The sequence below is a fragment of the Patiria miniata genome, unplaced genomic scaffold, assembly GCF_015706575.1.
Source record: "Patiria miniata isolate m_02_andy unplaced genomic scaffold, ASM1570657v1 HiC_scaffold_18, whole genome shotgun sequence".
Taxonomy (NCBI): Eukaryota; Metazoa; Echinodermata; class Asteroidea; order Valvatida; family Asterinidae; genus Patiria; species Patiria miniata.
The window spans coordinates 13,433,032-13,452,410 of NW_024037056.1; the positions used below are offsets into that span (position 1 = coordinate 13,433,032).

General features: G+C 43.2%; 1 protein-coding gene across 1 annotated transcript; it reads right to left on the reverse strand.

Annotated features, from left to right (window-relative positions):
- LOC119724698 (low-density lipoprotein receptor-related protein 4-like) lies at positions 1-18,913 on the reverse strand. The gene is made up of 22 exons (XM_038195870.1): positions 18,607-18,913; positions 15,703-15,939; positions 14,849-15,020; positions 13,721-13,848; positions 12,842-13,096; positions 12,389-12,514; positions 11,856-11,978; positions 11,353-11,475; positions 10,494-10,730; positions 9,730-9,907; positions 9,372-9,499; positions 8,743-9,000; positions 8,112-8,237; positions 7,843-7,965; positions 7,142-7,261; positions 6,190-6,426; positions 5,366-5,543; positions 5,114-5,241; positions 4,304-4,561; positions 3,909-4,034; positions 3,103-3,225; positions 1-1,562 (listed from the first exon to the last, which is right to left on the reverse strand). Exons 1-22 carry the CDS (start codon positions 18,698-18,700, stop codon positions 1,492-1,494), a joined length of 3,549 nt encoding a protein of 1,182 aa, XP_038051798.1. The 5' UTR covers positions 18,701-18,913; the 3' UTR covers positions 1-1,491.
- Positions 18,914-19,379: the final 466 nt, after the last annotated feature.

Genomic DNA, 19,379 nt, shown 5'->3' on the forward strand with positions numbered 1-19,379 from the left:
TTCCAACTGATCTTTACCGCCTTTATTAGCACATTCAGCAGGAAGCAACAAAACACCAAAAAACAACAACCAATCCTACTTAAAAAATGTCGACCATGCAAACTGTGTATCTAAAAGTGTCGTGGTGTGTTTATGGTGATTTTCATACATTCAAATTAGGCTCTACTTAGCTAGTAGCGTATTCAGCTTTTTTATGCCGGGGAGGGGAAAGGGGGCGGGGAAATTAACTGTATCGACGTCCGAACCGTCTTAAAACCGTCTGAAAAAACACTTGTTATTATTTTATGACGCCATAATGCCGACGGGGTGGGGGAGGAGTTGCCCCCCCCCCCCCCCCCACTGGATCGCCACTGGGCCCTTTTAGCCCGAGTGTACGGGTATGCAATCTTGTAGTACACTGCGCTGTATGTGAATACGCATATGCAACAAATGGTTAACATTACGTCACAAGAATTTGAAAGCATCACTCACATTAAATTCATGCATACAGTTGACTTCGTTTATACTGGACTTCTGTGTATACATGTATGTATCATAACATTTTATAAAATATAGGCCCTAGGCTTACGACAAAAACATTCCAGCTGCACAGCCAGTAAGGTTTAGGTATTGATTTCAACAGCACGAACGTACCTATACTATGAGCTTATTCATTTTCAACATATTAATCCGTACAAAGCTTTCACCTGTGTATGTTCTCGTGGTTTTAGATACCTTAATTGACAAAACTTTAATCAAACACTAGACGCAGAAGCTTAATTTGGAGTTGTACATTGTCACCTTAATTAAAGCCTGTATGCAATCATCAACCACCGACATTTTGCGACAATGCCGAATTTCTGGGCACCAGTAGGCCGACTAGAGCTACAAAGTGTGGGTTAGGCCTACGTTATCCTGTCTTTCCAAAAACAATTTAATTAAACCATATTTTAAATTCTGTGTAATATTTGCAATTTGTAACATTATATTGTCGCAATGTGATATGCTATATTGTCGCAATTTGTAACATTATATTGTCGCAATGTGATATGCTATATTGTCGCAATATGTAATATGTAATATTGTCCCATGCAATATTGACTAAATGGAAAGATAACAACTAAGACCTCCTCATCAAATCACTCGATCATTTGCGATGTAAAAAGACACATTTGCACATTTTGTGGCTATATTTCTTTGCCTGCATTAATGTTAATAAGTTTTTTTCTTTTCAAAGCGTTCATAGTCTTATAACTTCACTTACCAGCTACGTAAAAACAAATCCAAACACTCATTACTAATGCTTCAAGCATATAAAAGAAAACTCTCCAACTCATTCAGCTTAAATGCCTCGTAAGACTGTGAAATCATTAAGCTCATCTGTGTATTTGGATAACTGTTTCTGATAGTTTTAGTTTTAAAGGAATGTCTCATTAGCTTCAACACTGCTTCATGTCAATCCATCACTGTCAAAAGCCGTACGGGGAAAAGTGTTAACTTTACCGGGTCATTTTAAGAATCATTGCCCACTTTGTCATTTTCACCGAGAGGTGGCAGTTGGATGTTCAGTTGATTCGGTTTTTCTGCAGAACGGTAAAAATATCAACAAAGACACACACAGAATCTATTAAAATAGCCAAGACATTTGGTATCTTCTCAGTGCTAGTGCAAAGCCGGACGAGGGGAATACATTTTGTCGTCACGCAGTGGATGTTTTGATTGGATTGAAAGTCTGGGATCTCATCTGATGACGAATTGGACTACTATTTTGTTTTAAAGAGGTTGTGGAATGCTCGAAGACATTTCCGTCATTTTTTGGGTATATGTAGCCTAAGGTGTGATGAAATAAAAACGACTATTGTTTCTGTCATGAAATGAGTACAAAGGGTACTTTTGAGAGCTATTTTTCAGGTCCTGTTTCGACCCGAACGTGCAATTTGTGTAAAGGTCGTCGTTGCGGGCAGCAAACAAAACACAGTAAATCGTGACGTAATAAACAGGACTCGTTTATGCTACTCTGCATCGGGAGTTATACAAATTGCACGTTCGGGTCGAAACAGGCATGACAGGACTTGAAAAACAGCTCTCAAAAGTACCCTTTGTACTCATTTTATGACAGAAACAATAGTCGTTTTTATATCATCACACCTTAGGCTACATATACCAAAAAAATGACGGAAATGTCTTCGAGCATTCCACAACCTCTTTAATTATTAGTACAATTGAAGAAAGAAATTGACTGGAGAGGGGATTAAACTGCGACATTCGGAATACCAGCTGGGCTAAACAGCCCTTTGATGGCGGTTCCTCAGTTTGCGTAATGTCTTGTTTAAAGGGCGCTAGTCAGAAGCCTTAAACCCGTAAAGAATGCCTTGCAGTCAGGCATAACGCCCAAATTGAAGATGCCAACGACGTCAGCAATTTGAAACATTTAATCTGTTATAGTAATGAAAAGCTTCAATGATATAAGTAGCCCCATAAATATGGCCTATTTACTGGACTGCCTCCGTAAACATAGGCCACACATCCGTACAAAAACGTGTCGCACTTTGCCAAATTTTGATTTTCACATTTAGGCTTAGTTTGAAGGTTTTTTTGCTTTAGAAGCATACTCACCCTCTTTATAGGCTAGTCAGAAAGTGCTGCCTTTTTCAGATGTCTACTTTTTGTGAAATTTCAGGTTGAAATTTTGATACGCAAACGTGTAAAAATGAATCAGGAAATTTCACAAAAAAATATACATCTGAAAAAGGCAGCACTTTCTGATTAGCCTATAAAGAGGGTGAGTATGCTTCTAAAGCAAAAAAAACTACAAACTAAGCCTAAATGCGAAAATCAAAATTTGGCAAAGTGCGACACCTTTTTGTACATGTGGATGTGTGGCCTATGTTTACGGAGGCAGTCCAGTTAATAGGCCACATTTATGGGGCTAATAAAGAGGGTGAGTTTGCTTCTAAAGCAAAAAAACCCTACAAACTAAGCCTAAATGCGAAAATCAAAATTTGGCAAAGTGTGACACGTTTTTGTACATGTGGATGTGTGGCCTTAGTCCAGTAAATAGGCCACATTTATGGCGCTATGATATAAGATGTATTTTGTATCTATATGGTTTTTTTTACTCACCATAGTTTTCGCAGTCGGTTCCGGAGTACCGGTCCAGACACTGGCAGAAATAGCCGTCATTGGCACTAGCCGACCGGTAGCATGTCCCAGAAAGGCTGCACGAGGATGCCCCGCAAGGATTAGCTACAAAACACGGGCACATACTCAAGATTTAGAATAAGGCCGTACCGGAATTATTTGGAAATAACACACGGGTATAAGGGTGTGGCCACAGCCGCGTCGATATGCGCGTGTGTAATTTCCAGTCACAGCAAAACGGGCGATTTTCAATGCAGTGCGCCACCAAGAGTTTGCCACGGAGAGTCAAAGTTTACGGTCGACAAAAATATGACCGAATTGCTGCAACTGTAACAACTTGTCAGTAGACAACATCAAGAGAAAATTTTGATAGATCGAGGCCGAGCATTCTTCCGCCTCACCAAAAAAAAAAACCCCACATGTTGACAAAAAGAAAAGAAAAAGAAAACGATATAACACGAATCACGCTTACAAACCTATATTGACCGGACAAAAATGTCCCGCCGTGGCAAATTGGTCGACTGTCTCCCACAATGCACTGCGAAAAATGGACTCTCCGTGGTAACCTCTTGGTGGCGCACTGTATTGGGAATCGCCGGTATTCAAACGGTGCCCAACTCTGAACGGTGCCCAGTTCAAACCTAACACATGGATAACTTTCCGGATCGTTGTGGCCCAGAAACCTTGGCAAAAGTGTCATTTGTACCCAGCAAAGTATCCCCAAAAAGTATAAGGAAAAAAAACAGGAAATCCGAGATGAATCTGACTTGGGACTTTTTAGAGTATACCTAGCTTGCAGCTAGCTCCGGCTAAGCCATCCTTACAGACACACTGATGGTGGCCCTGAAACTGACGACAGCGTTCGCCGTCCCCGCAAGGCGTCGAATCCAGACAGGTGTGATCACTAAAGCCGTCTGAGAGAAAGCAATTTGATTTCATTTACTTAACTGCTGTCAAAATACGATTATTGGTACATAATATTCGATTTCGTTCTTAACTGAACTCAGGAGTTTCTTGCGTGAAAACGTGGAGGTAACAAACCACAAAAATACTGTCGACTATCAAAAAACACTTGTACTTGAGTTTTGTTTTTTCTTTTTTTGGAGGCTGTCTGGATAAAGTTACCTCGCGTGACATTGTCCAAAGTTGAAATAAAGACACTTCTTTATTCTAAAAGACTTACCACTGTGGATGTGTAAGCCCCCAGCTCTGGCGAAGGTTTCCGACCCGTAACCATGCACCTCATCACCGGGGAGGAAGTCCATACGGAGGATTTGTGTGAAACGCCAGTCAGTCCAGTACACCCTTCCCCGGTAGAACCAGATGTCGAATGGATGGATCTTGCTTGTGGCTAGCTCAGCGTGAACGCTCCGGTCGTCGCCCAGTAAGTCGGTTGACTCGATCTGGTCCAATCCGGCATCGCACCAATACATCCGTCCTCCTAAATGATGAACCGAACAACTTAATATCCGGCGTAATCCGCAATAGGCTACAATAGGCAAGTTGTTATTACACTGAAACGCCGCTATAACGAATATTTTATATTGCAGGATCCACAAAATTGTTCGTAATAGCGATCGTTCGGTATAGCAATTTTAAGCTGCCGGTGCTCCGGTACTCGCTTTTTAATAAATAACGCCCTTCAGAACTTCACCCTGCACGTCCTAGGCCTGGTAGTTACTGAAAGACGACTTTAAACAAGTGCCGACTATTGAATTATGTAATTGCACATGTTTTTTGAGCTTACTATACCTAAGACGATGTTCGGTATAACCGGTCGAATGTTCGGTATAGCGGTGTCATTATAGCGACGTTCCACTGTATTCGCAAGGTTTTGTGGCAAGATTCCCCAATGACGCACCCAGAATTTCCTCGTACTAACTTCATCACAGGCAGTTGATCGGGATTTCGCAACTAACACCCAATACGATGTGACAATATTGGATGTATTAATGTTTCGACAATATTTGTCCCATATGAGAGGACGCCTTACCCTCCATATCCAGTGCCAGACCACTTGGCCACTTCAAGCCAGTGTCAACCAGAACTTGTCGTGATGTTCCGTCGGTGTTCGCTCGTTCGATCTTGGGTGAGCTGCCTAATTCAGTCCAGTAGAGATGGCTGGAATGAGACGAATGCATGTGAAATCATTTTCTGGCCCGAGGGAATGTGTCAAATGCCAACTTAAACCCGTCTTTCGAAAGCCGAAAGAAAGTACTAGATATGTATTGAGACGGGCCCTTACCCATGTGTAGAATCCACTAGGATAGCTCTTGGAAGCACTTCTTGAACGGAATGGTCCGTCAGGTTGAGAATGACAGATCTTTCTTGGCCATCCATGGTAGCTTTCTCAATCAGGTCACTTCCTCCATCAGTCCAATACATCACACGATTCTCTGAGTCAAGACTCAGTCCGTCCGGGCCTGCAAAGCAGTTGAAAACCCTCAACGATAAGGTACATGCAAGCTTATCTTCTCTGTCACGTGTAACACCTATAAGCTTGAAACCATTAGACCAGCAGGTATCCAACTGGTTGAAGTTGTAAGACAATACCTTAAACTGACCCGAGCAATAGTTTGGTCTTTGTTTACCGATGAATCATGAAGGACCAAAGGTAGGGGTTTTAGCTCGGTCAGAGCTAAGGGCAAAATCTTATATTGATTTACATCACCCCGACGCAAAATTCCATCTGATGAATCGATCAGAACCTTTTGGTTTTTCAACACTCACAGAGGATCACTATACTTTGGTTGAAAATTGCAAACGCTAGTAAGTCTGTGGATAGTTTTTGTGATTCAAACTGAAAGGGGAAATGTAATTTCGGCAGTACGTGTTTGTCCAAATCATGTCCCAAACCACATAAAATCTACAGCTGCATTAACTCACTTGTGCTTCATGTAAGTGCCTCGGAATGTGGACATTGTTCTGGTGAAAATCTCATTCCTTCGTACTTAAAGTGGCGGACACAATTTTGAAAGCTTACTTGTTTGGGATGTAGTCCCTTTTTGATTGCAATCTTGTTCGGAATTTTAAGCCCCCAAACGTGGGCTACACTCAGAGGTTACTTACCTTTGAGACCAGAGACGAGAATCAGAACGCCTGTCCCGTCAAGGAACGCCCGACTGATGGTGCCCTGCCTGACGTCTGTCCAGTACACAGTGCCATCCACGGGATCGTAGTCAATGGCAACGGGTCTTCCAAGTTTATCGTCAAGGTCAGGGATGAGGGTGAAGTTGAAGGTGTCTGTAGGGGCGACATAAATCCCTGGAGGACTGAGGTTGGCCACAAATGCCAAGTCGTAGGGTTCTGTGGTTAAAAAACAGAAGAAGATAAAACGGAAATAAGTTTAGGCCTAATTTTATTCAATAGATGAATACAAGTCTAGGTAAAAATCCCTATGGCTCCGTGCGCCAACGAAAGAGGGCGCCCTTTTTCCTAGCAACGATGTCCCATAGCCGGGACACACAAATGTCGCTGGTTGACGCGCCGCACTGTTCCTTCGTGTGATGCACGTACACCAGGGGATTTGTACTATGTACACGCAGTGGCCGCCTGCTGGCGTCGTTCGGTCACCCCAACTGTACTTTCTTTGCCGGTGAGGGGGTACTTGTGAACGGAGCGGATATAGTATACAGATGTCCCAGAGTCAAATTTTTGGGTCAAGCCGAGGCTTTAGCAAGTCTATTTTACAAATGCTACTGAGAAAGGTACCCAGAGGACCCTATAGAACATTATCACGTTGCGGCCATCTTGATTTTTTTCCCATTCAAATCAACGTAACCAAAGCGAGGCTGGAAATATCATTCACTACTGTTATTGGATACTGGCAACATGACTAAAATGGTGGCAGCATGGTAAAGGTCTATAGGCTGGCCATCTGGGACCAACAAAACTTACAACATTTCCAAAAAACTTTAAAGAACTAACTGACGAAAAAGTTGATGGATGTTTTAAGTGACCTTAATAAACACGACCTAAATTGCTTCAAGTGTATAAAAAAAAGGTTGACTAGTGTTCTTACTGCTTTCGTCTTCACATTGTGTACCGACGTAGCCGGGCGAGCATTCACAGTGGAAGCTGTCCGGAAGCTCGTCAAGACAAGTCCCTGCGTGCATACAGGGGCTACTATCGCACGGGGGCACTGCAGAGATAAATTTATAAACACAGTCGTTATAATTCTCACAATTGGCTCGTGAGGAAGAGACGTTTTGCTTTTGTTGTTCTGATGATGAGTAACCAAAAATGTGACGTTATAAAAAAACATTGCAAAGGCTTTATAAGTGGGATGAAAAGCACCAATTTTCCTTTGCAAAAGAAAGTAATTTCAAATGAAGGCATACTCTTAGAAAGCAAAACTGAATCGTATGAGCCATGAAGTAGTGTTAAGGAGTCGGAAATGGATCGGACGTGTACTCAGACTGCAGGAGTCACTGCATGGAAGCAATTTTCTTTGCTCCGCAGAAGACAAAAGGAAAGTTATGCGCCTGAAGACAATATGGCGGCTTACAGTGAAAAAGGAGAGAAAGAACCTGGGTGAAAGTCAGGGAGCCAAGCCTCTTGTGACAGAACACTGTAGAGGGACAGCCTTGCAGCCGTCTGGGCCACCGGGCGCGAAGAGGATATAGGTGATGAGGTGAGGTGAGGAGAAGATGAAAATGGGCCTAATTGGTGCATAGGTGGACGATGAATGATAAGGGAACTCAATAGTGTTTGTTTACCTACCAAATGTTTCACAACGTTTTCCAGAATATCTGTTGGGGCACTGACAGAAGAAATCATCATCTCTGCTTGCCGACCGGGAACATGTCCCTCCATTCTCGCAAGGTGATGATGCACATAGGTTGTCTGTACGTTAAAACACAATAATGATCATTTTGAATTTAAAACGTGCATTAAAAGCAAGCGGTTGATAAGAACACCTCAAAGCGTAACCAAGGCCTAACTGCACAACCCGTTAACGACATGTTGTTTACAGATGAGGTATTACTCACCTAGTTCGCAGGCAGCGCCGGCCAATCCATCCTTACACACGCATTCATGGGTTGTCTTGTATTGACGACATCGTTCCCCCTCTTGGCATGTCGCTGGATCGTTGCATTCGTGACCTGTCGAATGGTCTGCAGATAAAGAAGAAGACAATTTGAACTATAAATTAATCTCATTTATCTATCTATCTATCTAGTTTTGCTTTCTAACGTCAGCAGGCGAGAGATAATTTTTTTTTTCCCGCTTGGGTGACGTGTGATTGACTTGTGATGGTTTGTATCACTTAGGTCCAGCTTATTGATAATAACAATAATAGCTTCTTGTATAGCGCACATGTCCGTCACGAAGTGACGCTCCTGGTGCTCTTTTATTACCCTGGCTTTAGCACGGCTGCCATTACGGCGCTCAAGCATTGAAGGAATTTCTTCCTACCAGGTACCCATTTACTATACTTGGGTGGAGAGGGGCAATCGTAGTAAAGTGCCTTGCCCAAGCACAAAAGCAACATGTTCCCCGCCAGGATTCGAACCATGCATGTTCAACGACACACGATTCGAACACACCGTAACCACTGGACCACACTCCTGATGATGGCCACCACTGTTGATTGCTCGAGTACAGCTGTTTTGTGATTACCTGTATAAATGTGCAAGCCCCCGGCTCTCAAGAAGTTGATCGATCCGAAGAAAGTAACCTCAGTCTTAGGCTCAAAAACTATACGGAGGATTCGTTTGAAACGCCAGTCAGTCCAGTAAACCCTTCCCCGGTAGAACCAGATGTCGAATGGATGGATCTTGTCGGTGTTTAGGTCAGCGTGAACGCGCCGGTCGTCGCCCAGCAGGTCGGTTGACTCGATCAGGTCCAACGCAGCATCGCACCAATACATCCGTCCTCCTAAATAACGACATGTGTAACCAGAAACAATGTCTGTTTTCCTATTCACAATTGTTTTGATATTACACCTCAAAAACGTCCGGGTCGGACTTTGCCTGGAGTCCGGGTCGATAAAATTGACCAGATAACCTTCCGGGTCAACTAACACTCTTCCGGATCAAAATTAGACTTCTCCGGAACATTTCCGATTCATTTTGACCCAGAAACTTGTAATTTCGACCCACAAAATTATCATTTTGACCCAGACAGTTGTCATATTGACCCAGACAATTGTCATTTTGACCCTGAGATGTATCATTAGAACTCTGACTCCGGGTCACTTTCTGCCTTACAATTTATTAAAGCCATCTCAATTATTTGGCACAGCGTACCGTCGAAATCCAGAGCAACTCCGTTCGGGTGTTGTAGTCCAGTATCCACCAGAACGATACGAGATGAACCATCAGTGTTTGCCCGTTCAATCTTCGGATAGCTGCCCCAGTCAGTCCAGTACAAGTGGCTACGGAAACATTGCAAGGAAATAAGAAACCAATGTTCAATTGTGGGTATTATAACCTTATTTTTTTATAATATGAGAAAATGAAAAATGTCAAATGGAGCACTTTTCTCCCCTTCTACCCCTATGATGTTCACCTCTTGAGAAACACCATCGATTCATCATCATAAAAATGTCTTAGTCCTTAAATGACCATTCGCTCAGGGCATAAAGAGGTTGCCGAATGATATTACTTATGAATGGTATCGACGACGATTGCTCGAGGCTTCACTTCGTCGATGGACTCATTCCTCAGGTTAATGACCACAGCTCTGTCCTTCCCGTCCATGGTAGCTCGCTCAATCAGATCAGTGCCGTCATCAGTCCAATACATAACACGGTTGTCAACATCCAAGCCGAGACCATCTGGAACTGCCAAAAAAAGAAGAACAAGCCACGCATGGCGAAGAGGACTGCACGCTGGCCCACTGGGTCCAATTAACAAAGAGGAAACATTTTGAAAAAAAATCTTCAATTTCTAACATCTACGAATCCGCAGAAGGTGGTATACTTTGTTTTGCTTATTTTCAATATAGAACGTTTCTCTACGATGGCAAACAGATGTTTAGCAATTAAACACAATCTTGCTATCACTTTGTAAACATGTTTAGCAGCTAAACATTACGTATCCAATTCCTAAACACCAATGTTCAATGGCTAAACACTATCCATCCTTACTCTAAACATGTTTAGTATTTAAACGTGTTTACAAACTGAAAGCCAGAAAGTATTTAGAAAAGTGTTTAATTGCAGTTTGGGATGGTTAATCTGCGCAGTTTTTGCAGTATGTGGGTGGTTAATCTACGAAGAATCTCCAAATTTGATCAGTTTAAGGTCTGTATAATTTTGCCCGATGTTAATTAAATTTTGCGACCAATTCCATGCTCAGTGTGTCACTATGATCGTTCTTTACGTCTTTATCTTCTTTAGAATCTCAAAAATTTGAAAGCCAACTTACTCAGAAGACCAGTTACAAGAACTGTGACGCCGGTTCCATCCAACAAGGCACGACTGATGCTTTTGCGCTGGACGTCTGTCCAGTACACCATGCCATCCACAGGGTCGTAGTCAATGGCAACGGGCCGGCTGAGGTCATCTTCAAGGCCAGGGATGAGGGTGAAATTGAAGGTGTCTGTAGGGGCTACGAAAATCCCTGGGGGGTCCAAGTTGGCCACAAATGCCAAATCATAGGGATCTTCCAAAAAGTGAAAAGAACAAAAACACCCTTAATGTGCGGATTGTCACCGTCGACTTTATGTCTCGGATTCTTTTCCTGCACCAGAATGGTTAAAAAGCCTTTACTGCCACATTCAAATGAGCAATACATTCTAAATTCAAAACTTTGACCTTCTTCTTGCAGGACTAGGATTTACTATATCGGAATCACTGCAACTATAGGCAAATGTATTACATGTCCCTTACATCATAGCCAAGATTCTAAAGACCATGAGCTGGAGACGAAGACCAGTTTTGGAAAATTGCACACCAGGCGTATAGTGGCATAAGGTGTTGGAAAACAGGCACAAACAGAGCAAAACATGTTTTTTTGGCGAGTTAATTTGGAGACATTGGACCGATCCAGTGAGCCCCATGGTGTTCTGACCAATCACAGCTGTGATTTATGTCCGACGTGCGTGTACTAAAGTCCGACATGCGTGAACGCGCGTATGATGCGCGCGGAAGGAAAATGCAGCTTGGCATATGGGAGTGGAGCACGTGTTAATTGCCCATGTGGGCACTGGGCGGAGCTTACTGGATCGGTCCATTCCTGGCTGCTTCTGTGCATATCTATAAAATACGATAAAGCAATTACTCACTGCTTTTTCTGTCACAGGTTTCGCCAATGAAGCCAACAGTGCACTCACATCGGAAACTCTCTGATGGTTGTTCGTCCACACATATCCCACCATTCAAACACGGATTACTTCTGCAAATGTGCACTGAACACAGAATGGCAGTAAATGAAATGGAACGACTATATCTGGGTGAGGCCACAAAATGTCAATTTAACTCGTGTCCATTTGTAGCACTCAATCCTCAAACCTGCAGTAATGTAACCCCGGAAAACTTGTACATTTGAGTTTATTTCAATACGTATACACTTAACCCATACCAGCAAGTTCCCAGCTACGGGTTTTCAACCCACATGTGAAGTAACCAATCCTCATTCATCTTTAAATACCCTAGACCTTCGAGTATATAATTTCATTTTTGATTGGTCATTCATGTCTTCTAAAACATCAAAAAGCTTGAACAGCCGCTTATGAAAATGGAAAAGGTCAGCCGTACGATTGCTTGATTTTCGACATGATTGACCTACCGAATCTCTCACAGTAAGTCCCTGTGTATCTTTCACTACACTGGCAGAAAAAGCCACCTGTCATCCGCGATGACTGGAGGCACACCCCTCCATTGAAACAAGATGTGTCCGAGCATGGGTTGTCTGCATGACATCAAACACAATAGCAATGATCATTTGAAATTTTGAAACATATATAAAGTAAGGTATCAAGACAGATACTAGCACCTCACTTAATTTCAAAGTGTCTTAAAATCTTGCTTAAATCCCTTGGTTTAAGTTAATGTTATACTTGGGATCATCTTTATCCCAAAATGTGCTTCTAGACGATCCCCACTCCAAGATGAAAATGAAACTTTAATTTGTCGAAGGTTATTCGCTGGAAACTAAATATACCTAAACTTATCCTGTGATGAACTAAACATGTACACTCACACAAACGCGTCATGCACAGACAAGTATTTAACGAACATCTGTAAACGTTTCGACAAAATTTTGTCTTGAAGCCAAAAAAAATTAAAAATCTGCGAAGATGGGTAAACTCTTTAATTTACCTTTCTGGCAAAAAACTCCGGCCAGACCGTCTTTGCACACACACTGGTGGTTGCTCCGGAACTGGCGGCAGCGTTCGCCTCCTCCGCAAGGTGTTGAATCCACACAAGTATGATCCAATGAAGTGTCTAAAAACAGGGTAAAACAAGCAAAAGGTATTGGATGATTTAGCTTCCTACAGGAAATTTTGCAGATTACATATTCTTACCTTAGAGGTCTTCCTTAAAACCCTCAGAACCCATGATCTTCATAAATCGCTTCATGTGTCCAGCAATCACAAGTGATCACTCCAGTGATCCAGGGCTTAGGCCAAAACAAGTTCCATCGTCTTCGCCTCGGTAACTAGTTTGCGAACTTTCAAATATCTCATGGATCTCCTACCGACTCTTATCGACTACCCAACCTTTAAATATGACACAGCCTCCACTCGATACAGATTTTTCTTTGTTTTTTACCTTTGTGAATATGAAGCCCCCCTGCTTTTTGAAAGCTCAAGGACCCAATAAGGGCTGCCCTCACAGGGCTGAATTGCATGTGGACGAGCTTCAAGTAGCGCCAGTCGGACCAGTACACGTCGCCCCGGTAGAACCAAATATCGAAAGGAACGATGCCATCGATATTGGCGTGGACTTGGCGTGACCCACCGTCTAAATCGACAGACTCGATCCGTTCAAGCCTCGCGTCACACCAATACAATCTCCCATCTGAACCTTTGAGGAGAAGAAAAAAGGAAAATATAATTAAAAAGTTCCTACCAGCTAGCAGCTTGTCATGAAGTTCTTTTTTTAAACATTTGTTTATGAGAACGTTTTAGTGTCTCGCTTGCTGGCACAAAGTGACAGGCATCGACACGCCCATTCGCAAAAAAAAACCCTTCAAATGTTGCACAGGCATCGGGTGGTATTTTTATCAAAAAACACTAAATCTTGTTTTGGTAATGTTCATTTTTTTTAAATAAAAAAAGTTCGCGTGAAAGCTCTGATTGTCATTTACGGGTGCATGACAGTTCGATCTTTACGAATCTTGGGGTTTATATAAAATGACGTCAGGATGACGTCTCTTCTTTACAAGGTTTTAAAGTAAGGCTGTTTCGTCATGATGACGCCATCGATATCAGGAATTTCAAATAGAGATGACTCGCCTTTTTCTAGACTGTCGAACTAGTGCATGATAATTACACGTGTACAAATTGGAACGCAAGAAGCTTGAAAATATGTTGCAGTCTTACACACCTGTCGATATGTAATGTAAAAAAAAACCTACTTGAAAAAAAGGATACTCTTAAGATCGGTTCACCACAAATTGTTTTTTTTTACTTATGACTTTGTACATACTGCTCGTATCCAAAGCTAAGCCGTTCGGTAGGTTCAGATCGGTGTCGACTATGACCTTGCGCGACCCCCCGTTGACGTCCGCTCGCTCAATCATCGGTGCACTGCCCCAGATGGTCCAATAAAGGTGACTATAAAAAGGTTGTAATATGGGAAACTGGTTGATTAATTGTTTTGCCTTGATGAATTCGGAAAACTTGGACCAATCATCTGACATCCTGTCTCGCAGCCATCGATCCCCTTTCAAAAATCATAGGAATAGCTAATTTCCAATAATTTCGCTCTTTTAAGTAGATTATGTTATTGTAAGCGATGATTTTTGCTGCGCCATTTGTGTGCATTGGCGACAGGTTCCCATGCAGCCACACTTCACTGGCCACACGCCAATCTTCTCTAGTTAGAGCTACGTCCGGGTCATCAACCGTGAAACAGACGTGAGGGGCCTCAGAGATTTCAGCCTTTTTTATCTTCTCGCTGTTTGGTCATTATAACCCTAAAGGGGCCGGGGGGAATCCGCCCCCCCCCCCCCCCGTTCAACATTTTCCGCGATAGCGAAAAAAATTTTCGCGACCCGAGCTGTTATGACTTTTTAGCCTCGAGCTTTGCACATCTTTTGATACCAAAAACACAAAAATCGGACCATTGGTTGCCGCGTAGTTTTTCGTGAAAACTGAATTTTCCCATATACGTCGTGTATACAGAGCAGAATTGCCATTCGTACATTTGAATAATTAATAAGCCATAATTCCAAAACCTTTTTGAACTATGGTCATGAAATTTCTTGGGTATGTTTAGGAAGAGTTGCTTTATGCATGTACTGAGTTTCAAAATTGTTCATCACTCAATGACCGAGATCTTAGGGAATCCGCCCCCGGCTGAGAGATGGTAAAAATAACCCGGCCCTTTTAGGGATAAGCGAGCAGTGTTGCAAACTTCGTATACAAATCTTAACCACAACATTAACTGAGAGCCACGCAATAGCTACGTACATTGGTTATATGTTAGTATAGGCTATCTAAGGTCGTTCACTTTTCTCTATAAATTACTCAAAAGTTCGGGGAACCATTGCATCTATAAAATGCCTTTCCCTTATTGAGGGTTTCTCGTTAGAAAATTTGGTCAAGACGTTACCTGGATCTGGTATCAACAACAATTGCTCTGGGTTTACGGTCCTCATATGCGCTTAGGTTGATGACCACAGATCGATGAAGGCCATCCATGGTAGCTTTCTCAATCAGATAACTGTCTTCATCGGTCCAGTACATCTTGCGATTCACAACGTCAAGACAAAGTCCTACAGGGGCTAGAAAACAATAAAATGTACGAACATTAAAAACATGGCCAGTATCATGCAGGACCAAAGACCGAAGACCAAAATAGCAGAACCTAAAACCCAGGACCAAAGACCACGGACCCAGGACCCAACATACAGCATCCAGCATCCCGGCGCCCAAAACCAGGACCCAGGACCAAGTAGCCACCTAGGACCCAGGCCCTGCTTGACCCAGGAAAGAGGACCCAGGGGCCAGATCGAACCCAAGACCCAGGACCAAGGACCCAGGTATCATGACCATAGTCCCATGACATAGGACCCAGTACAAGGGAGCCATGCGAAAAAAGGCCTAGGTCCTTTGACCCATGACTCAGAACCAGCGAGCAAGGACACATGAGCCAGGACCGAGTTACCAAGACTCAGGTCCTAGGACCCAGGTCCCATGACCCAGGTCACATGACCCAGGTCCTATGACCCAGGTCCCATGACACAGGTCCCATGACCCAGGTTCCATGACCCAGTTCCCGTGACCCAGGTCCCATGACCCAGGTCCCATGACCCAGAATCCTGTGACCAGGTTCCATAGAGCAGGAGACAAGACCCGTGACACAGGACGCACGACCCAGGACCTGGAGCCATGACCCGGGACCAAAGATCGAATAAAGACTGTCGATATATCAAAATTATTTTACAAAACCTAGAAGGTACTTACAACGGAGATCCGACACGAGCACTAACACGTCGGTCCCATCCACGGAGGCACGACTGATGGTCGAACGTGTGACATCTGTCCAGTACACCATGCCATCCACAGGGTCGTAATCAATGGCAACGGGCCGGCTGAGGTCATCTTCAAGGTTAGGGATAGCGGTGAACTCAAAGGTGTCTGCCGGTGCTTTGAAAATCGCAGGCGGGTCCAAGTTGGCCACGAACACCCAATCATAGGGCTCTGCCAAAAAAGTATACTGTGATGAATCATCAACTATACGTTTTATACATTAACATGAACAGTATAGTGACTTTTCTTTAGTGCCCAGTCACTCGTGCTAGAACATCAGCATCTAATTGGCCAGCGCTGTTAGTGGGCGTGGCTTAAGTCATCTACTAAGCAATACTGCATTTTCATTGGTTGAGGCACCCTGTGTACTTTAGTAATGAGGGGCATTTATTGTATGTGAATGTATATGTTCATGTTGGCTTATAAAAGGCACAGTGTGACTGCAAGAGAATAAACTCACTTCTTCGCTTGGTGGAACAAGAAGTCAAAGAAGTCTCCTGTCTCTGTTTTATTGTCTAATTGTCGCTAATTAGGGTGTCTCCCCCACTTGAGCCACTTGAGCCACTGGTCAGCCACCCTGAGCCACCGGTCAGCCACCCAGAGCCACCGGTCAACCACCCAAACCACAGGCTAATCCACCCAAAACCACAGTTTAATCCACCCAATCCCCTAAATCCCAAACACTAGTTGAGTTAGAGCTTTCCCCTGGTGGAGCAGATTTGGGAGTGCTGTTCGTCACTTGGTGCTGTGGCCTCCAACCGCAGGTGCTTCAACTCCATCCGGACTGGGCCAGAGAGGCAAGGGATCGACTAGGCGACGCACGTTACAATACAATGTATTGTACCATTTCTTTTGCCCATTTAATTGATAAATACTAGCACCAGTCATGTTTTGAAATAGAAGTGCCTGGTTTCCTATCACTTCAAACAAAAGAGGAATTTCCTATCACCGCTATAATGGGTGCTTTCGATTAGCTTCCTCGTCCGGGGCTACATCCGCTGAAACCAAAGAATGAGGTTTCATTATTGCTGGAATTGCTCCCCCATATATCAGACGGGCAGTCGCATCACAGATGGAGAAGCGTAAGCAGGAGAATGACCCCTTACACCCTCTCTTCGAGCACAAACCAGCCAAAAAGAGACTGAAATCAAGGCACAGCTTCCTTCACTCTGTTGATCCACTTGATGGTAGTGCCTGTAACCGCCGACTATTACCCTCTGGTCTGATCACCTCCAGACAAGCCCACACAAGCTCTCCTTCAGCCCCAAGGAATCCCTAACAGCAGGCTCAAGTGAGAAATGGCCCACCTGGTCATGTGTTAACCGTCTGAGGACAGGGACCGGACGCTGCAAAGCCCTGATGCAGAAATGGGGATATAATGAGGATGGTGAAACCGCATGTGACTGTGGGGCTGAACAGTCCATGGACCACCTGCTGGTCTGCCCCCACCTGCCAGAACCCTGCACCCACGAGGACCTAGAGAAGTTCAACCCCCGAGCGAGATCCTGTGCTCAACCCTGGGCGGGAGTGGTGTGATGACCCGAGAAGAAGAAGGTTTAATTATTGAACGCTGCGGTGTATATATTCGCCTTTGCATTTCTGGGAACATTAAGGTCAATAGTTGTTTTGGGGCGAGACTTTGCACACTTTCGTCTGTTTCACTGATAAATTAAGTTTTATATCACTGTAACCAGATCAATAAAAGCTGAAATTGGAAAATATGCTCCGAATTATCAAAATATGTCCATCCAACAGAACACTTTTAATTATTGAAAATGTTTGTGTCATAAATCAGTCAATTCGTATTCAAGTTCTATAGCCATCTTCAATCTGTTTTTTTTCTGGCACCAATGGACACAAAACATGCTATAATTAAGTGGAACGATATCCCTAAAAAGTACTAGCCCCTGCAAGTCTTTCATTTTTTTAAATTAAAAAATATACAAAATGATGCAAAGGACTGTGCAATAAGCATTCACGTCCCGAATGCAAATTAGTGCCAAACTCTGCGGGACTTTTAAAAACCCTTCGCGAAGTCAAAATACAAAAATGTATTTTTTTTTTACCACTCCGACATTAAGCGGTAATTATCTCATTTCACATGTACCTCATTCAAAAATAACACACATAACTTGGCGAGATCCAGAACTTATAGAGCCTATAACAAGCCCTTGTAAGTTGTGACAGGCTCGAGCCATTAAACATGTCTCGTCCTCGAGTCCTGGACGTCAATCGTTGGGGGACGAGGGGAGGGGGAAAGTTCCCCTACTTTTTAAAGTAGGTGGTATCATCTCATCCCCCCCCCCCACTTTTTTTGTTATAAAAATACAGCCTACATTTTTATTCCACAGCTCAGAATAGCTGATTCAATGACTCCAAACTCAAAAATGATGTTTAAAAGATGATCTTTTGCTAAACAAAAATATGGTTTAGTGGTCAGAAATTGCCTCAGATCGCACACCAGAACGTCTAGAACCCAATTTTTTTCGGGGCCCTTTACGCGGGCCACGAACCCCACTCGTTAGGGCTTTGCGTTTCGCGCTTGAATTAGTGCTGGTCAAGGTATGTCCCCCACCCCCTACTTTTGAGAAGCGATTGCGTGACGTCCTTGCCTCTTGAGTCCTGTATGGACAATGCATCGATACCGATGTTGGATTTGGTATTACTTAGGTCTAGGCTATATTCTGACTACATTTATTCAGATACTCACAGAGGGTAACAATTTTTTTTCACAAACAAGACTAGTACACATTTTTCTCATTAGCTATAAAGTACATGAACTACAGCACGGACGTGCACAAAAAAGAAGAAAAATAGTGTCGTGTTATTGCCACCTACCGCTTGTTGCGATCTGACAATCGTAGCTCGGAGCAAACCAGCACAGGATGATCACCGCCACTTGGAGCGAACGAAGCAATCTTCTGTCATCCATTGAAGACGGGTCACGGTAATTGTACTGCGTCTGCTTGCCAATGAGCCTATTTTGTCGAATCCAACATTCGCAACAACAAAAAACTGCAGCGAGTGCATTGACAATGGAGATTAAAAGGTTGAGAATGTTAAGGAGGAAATATATCCTGCCTGGCTTTTATAGCCTTGTTGCAATAACCAAGATAGTATCGGTACAAAGGGCTATAGGTCATGTTCTTCTAGCAGTACCCTGGATATAATGGTTCAGTTCCAACTGGCTGTGTTCCAACATGCTTTGGTTTTTGTTTTGTGCTTTTTTAATGCTAATGATGGTGTACTCTGATTGGTCGCTGGTAATCGTATGAGTTAGAAAGGTCACCGATGTTTCTCGTTTGACATTTGAGTTAAAGGGCATTTTGCCAAAGTCGCATCTGCATTTTACATTATGGCAAGAAGCCATCTATTGCACGCCATGATGTTTTGATGTGAGCGACTTAAGGCCCAGCATTAATGCAATTGGGTTATAGTTCACACGAAGGAGAAACAAGATTACAAAAAAGAGGATACTGTACAAGGAAACAGGAAGAAAAATACTCTCGATCTGGCCAATAAATATTATCAAAAAAGAACGCATAAAGGCCGTCCTGTAATGTAATAATCATCAGTATTTTTCTGATTAGCGATATGTTTGCTTTGATTGT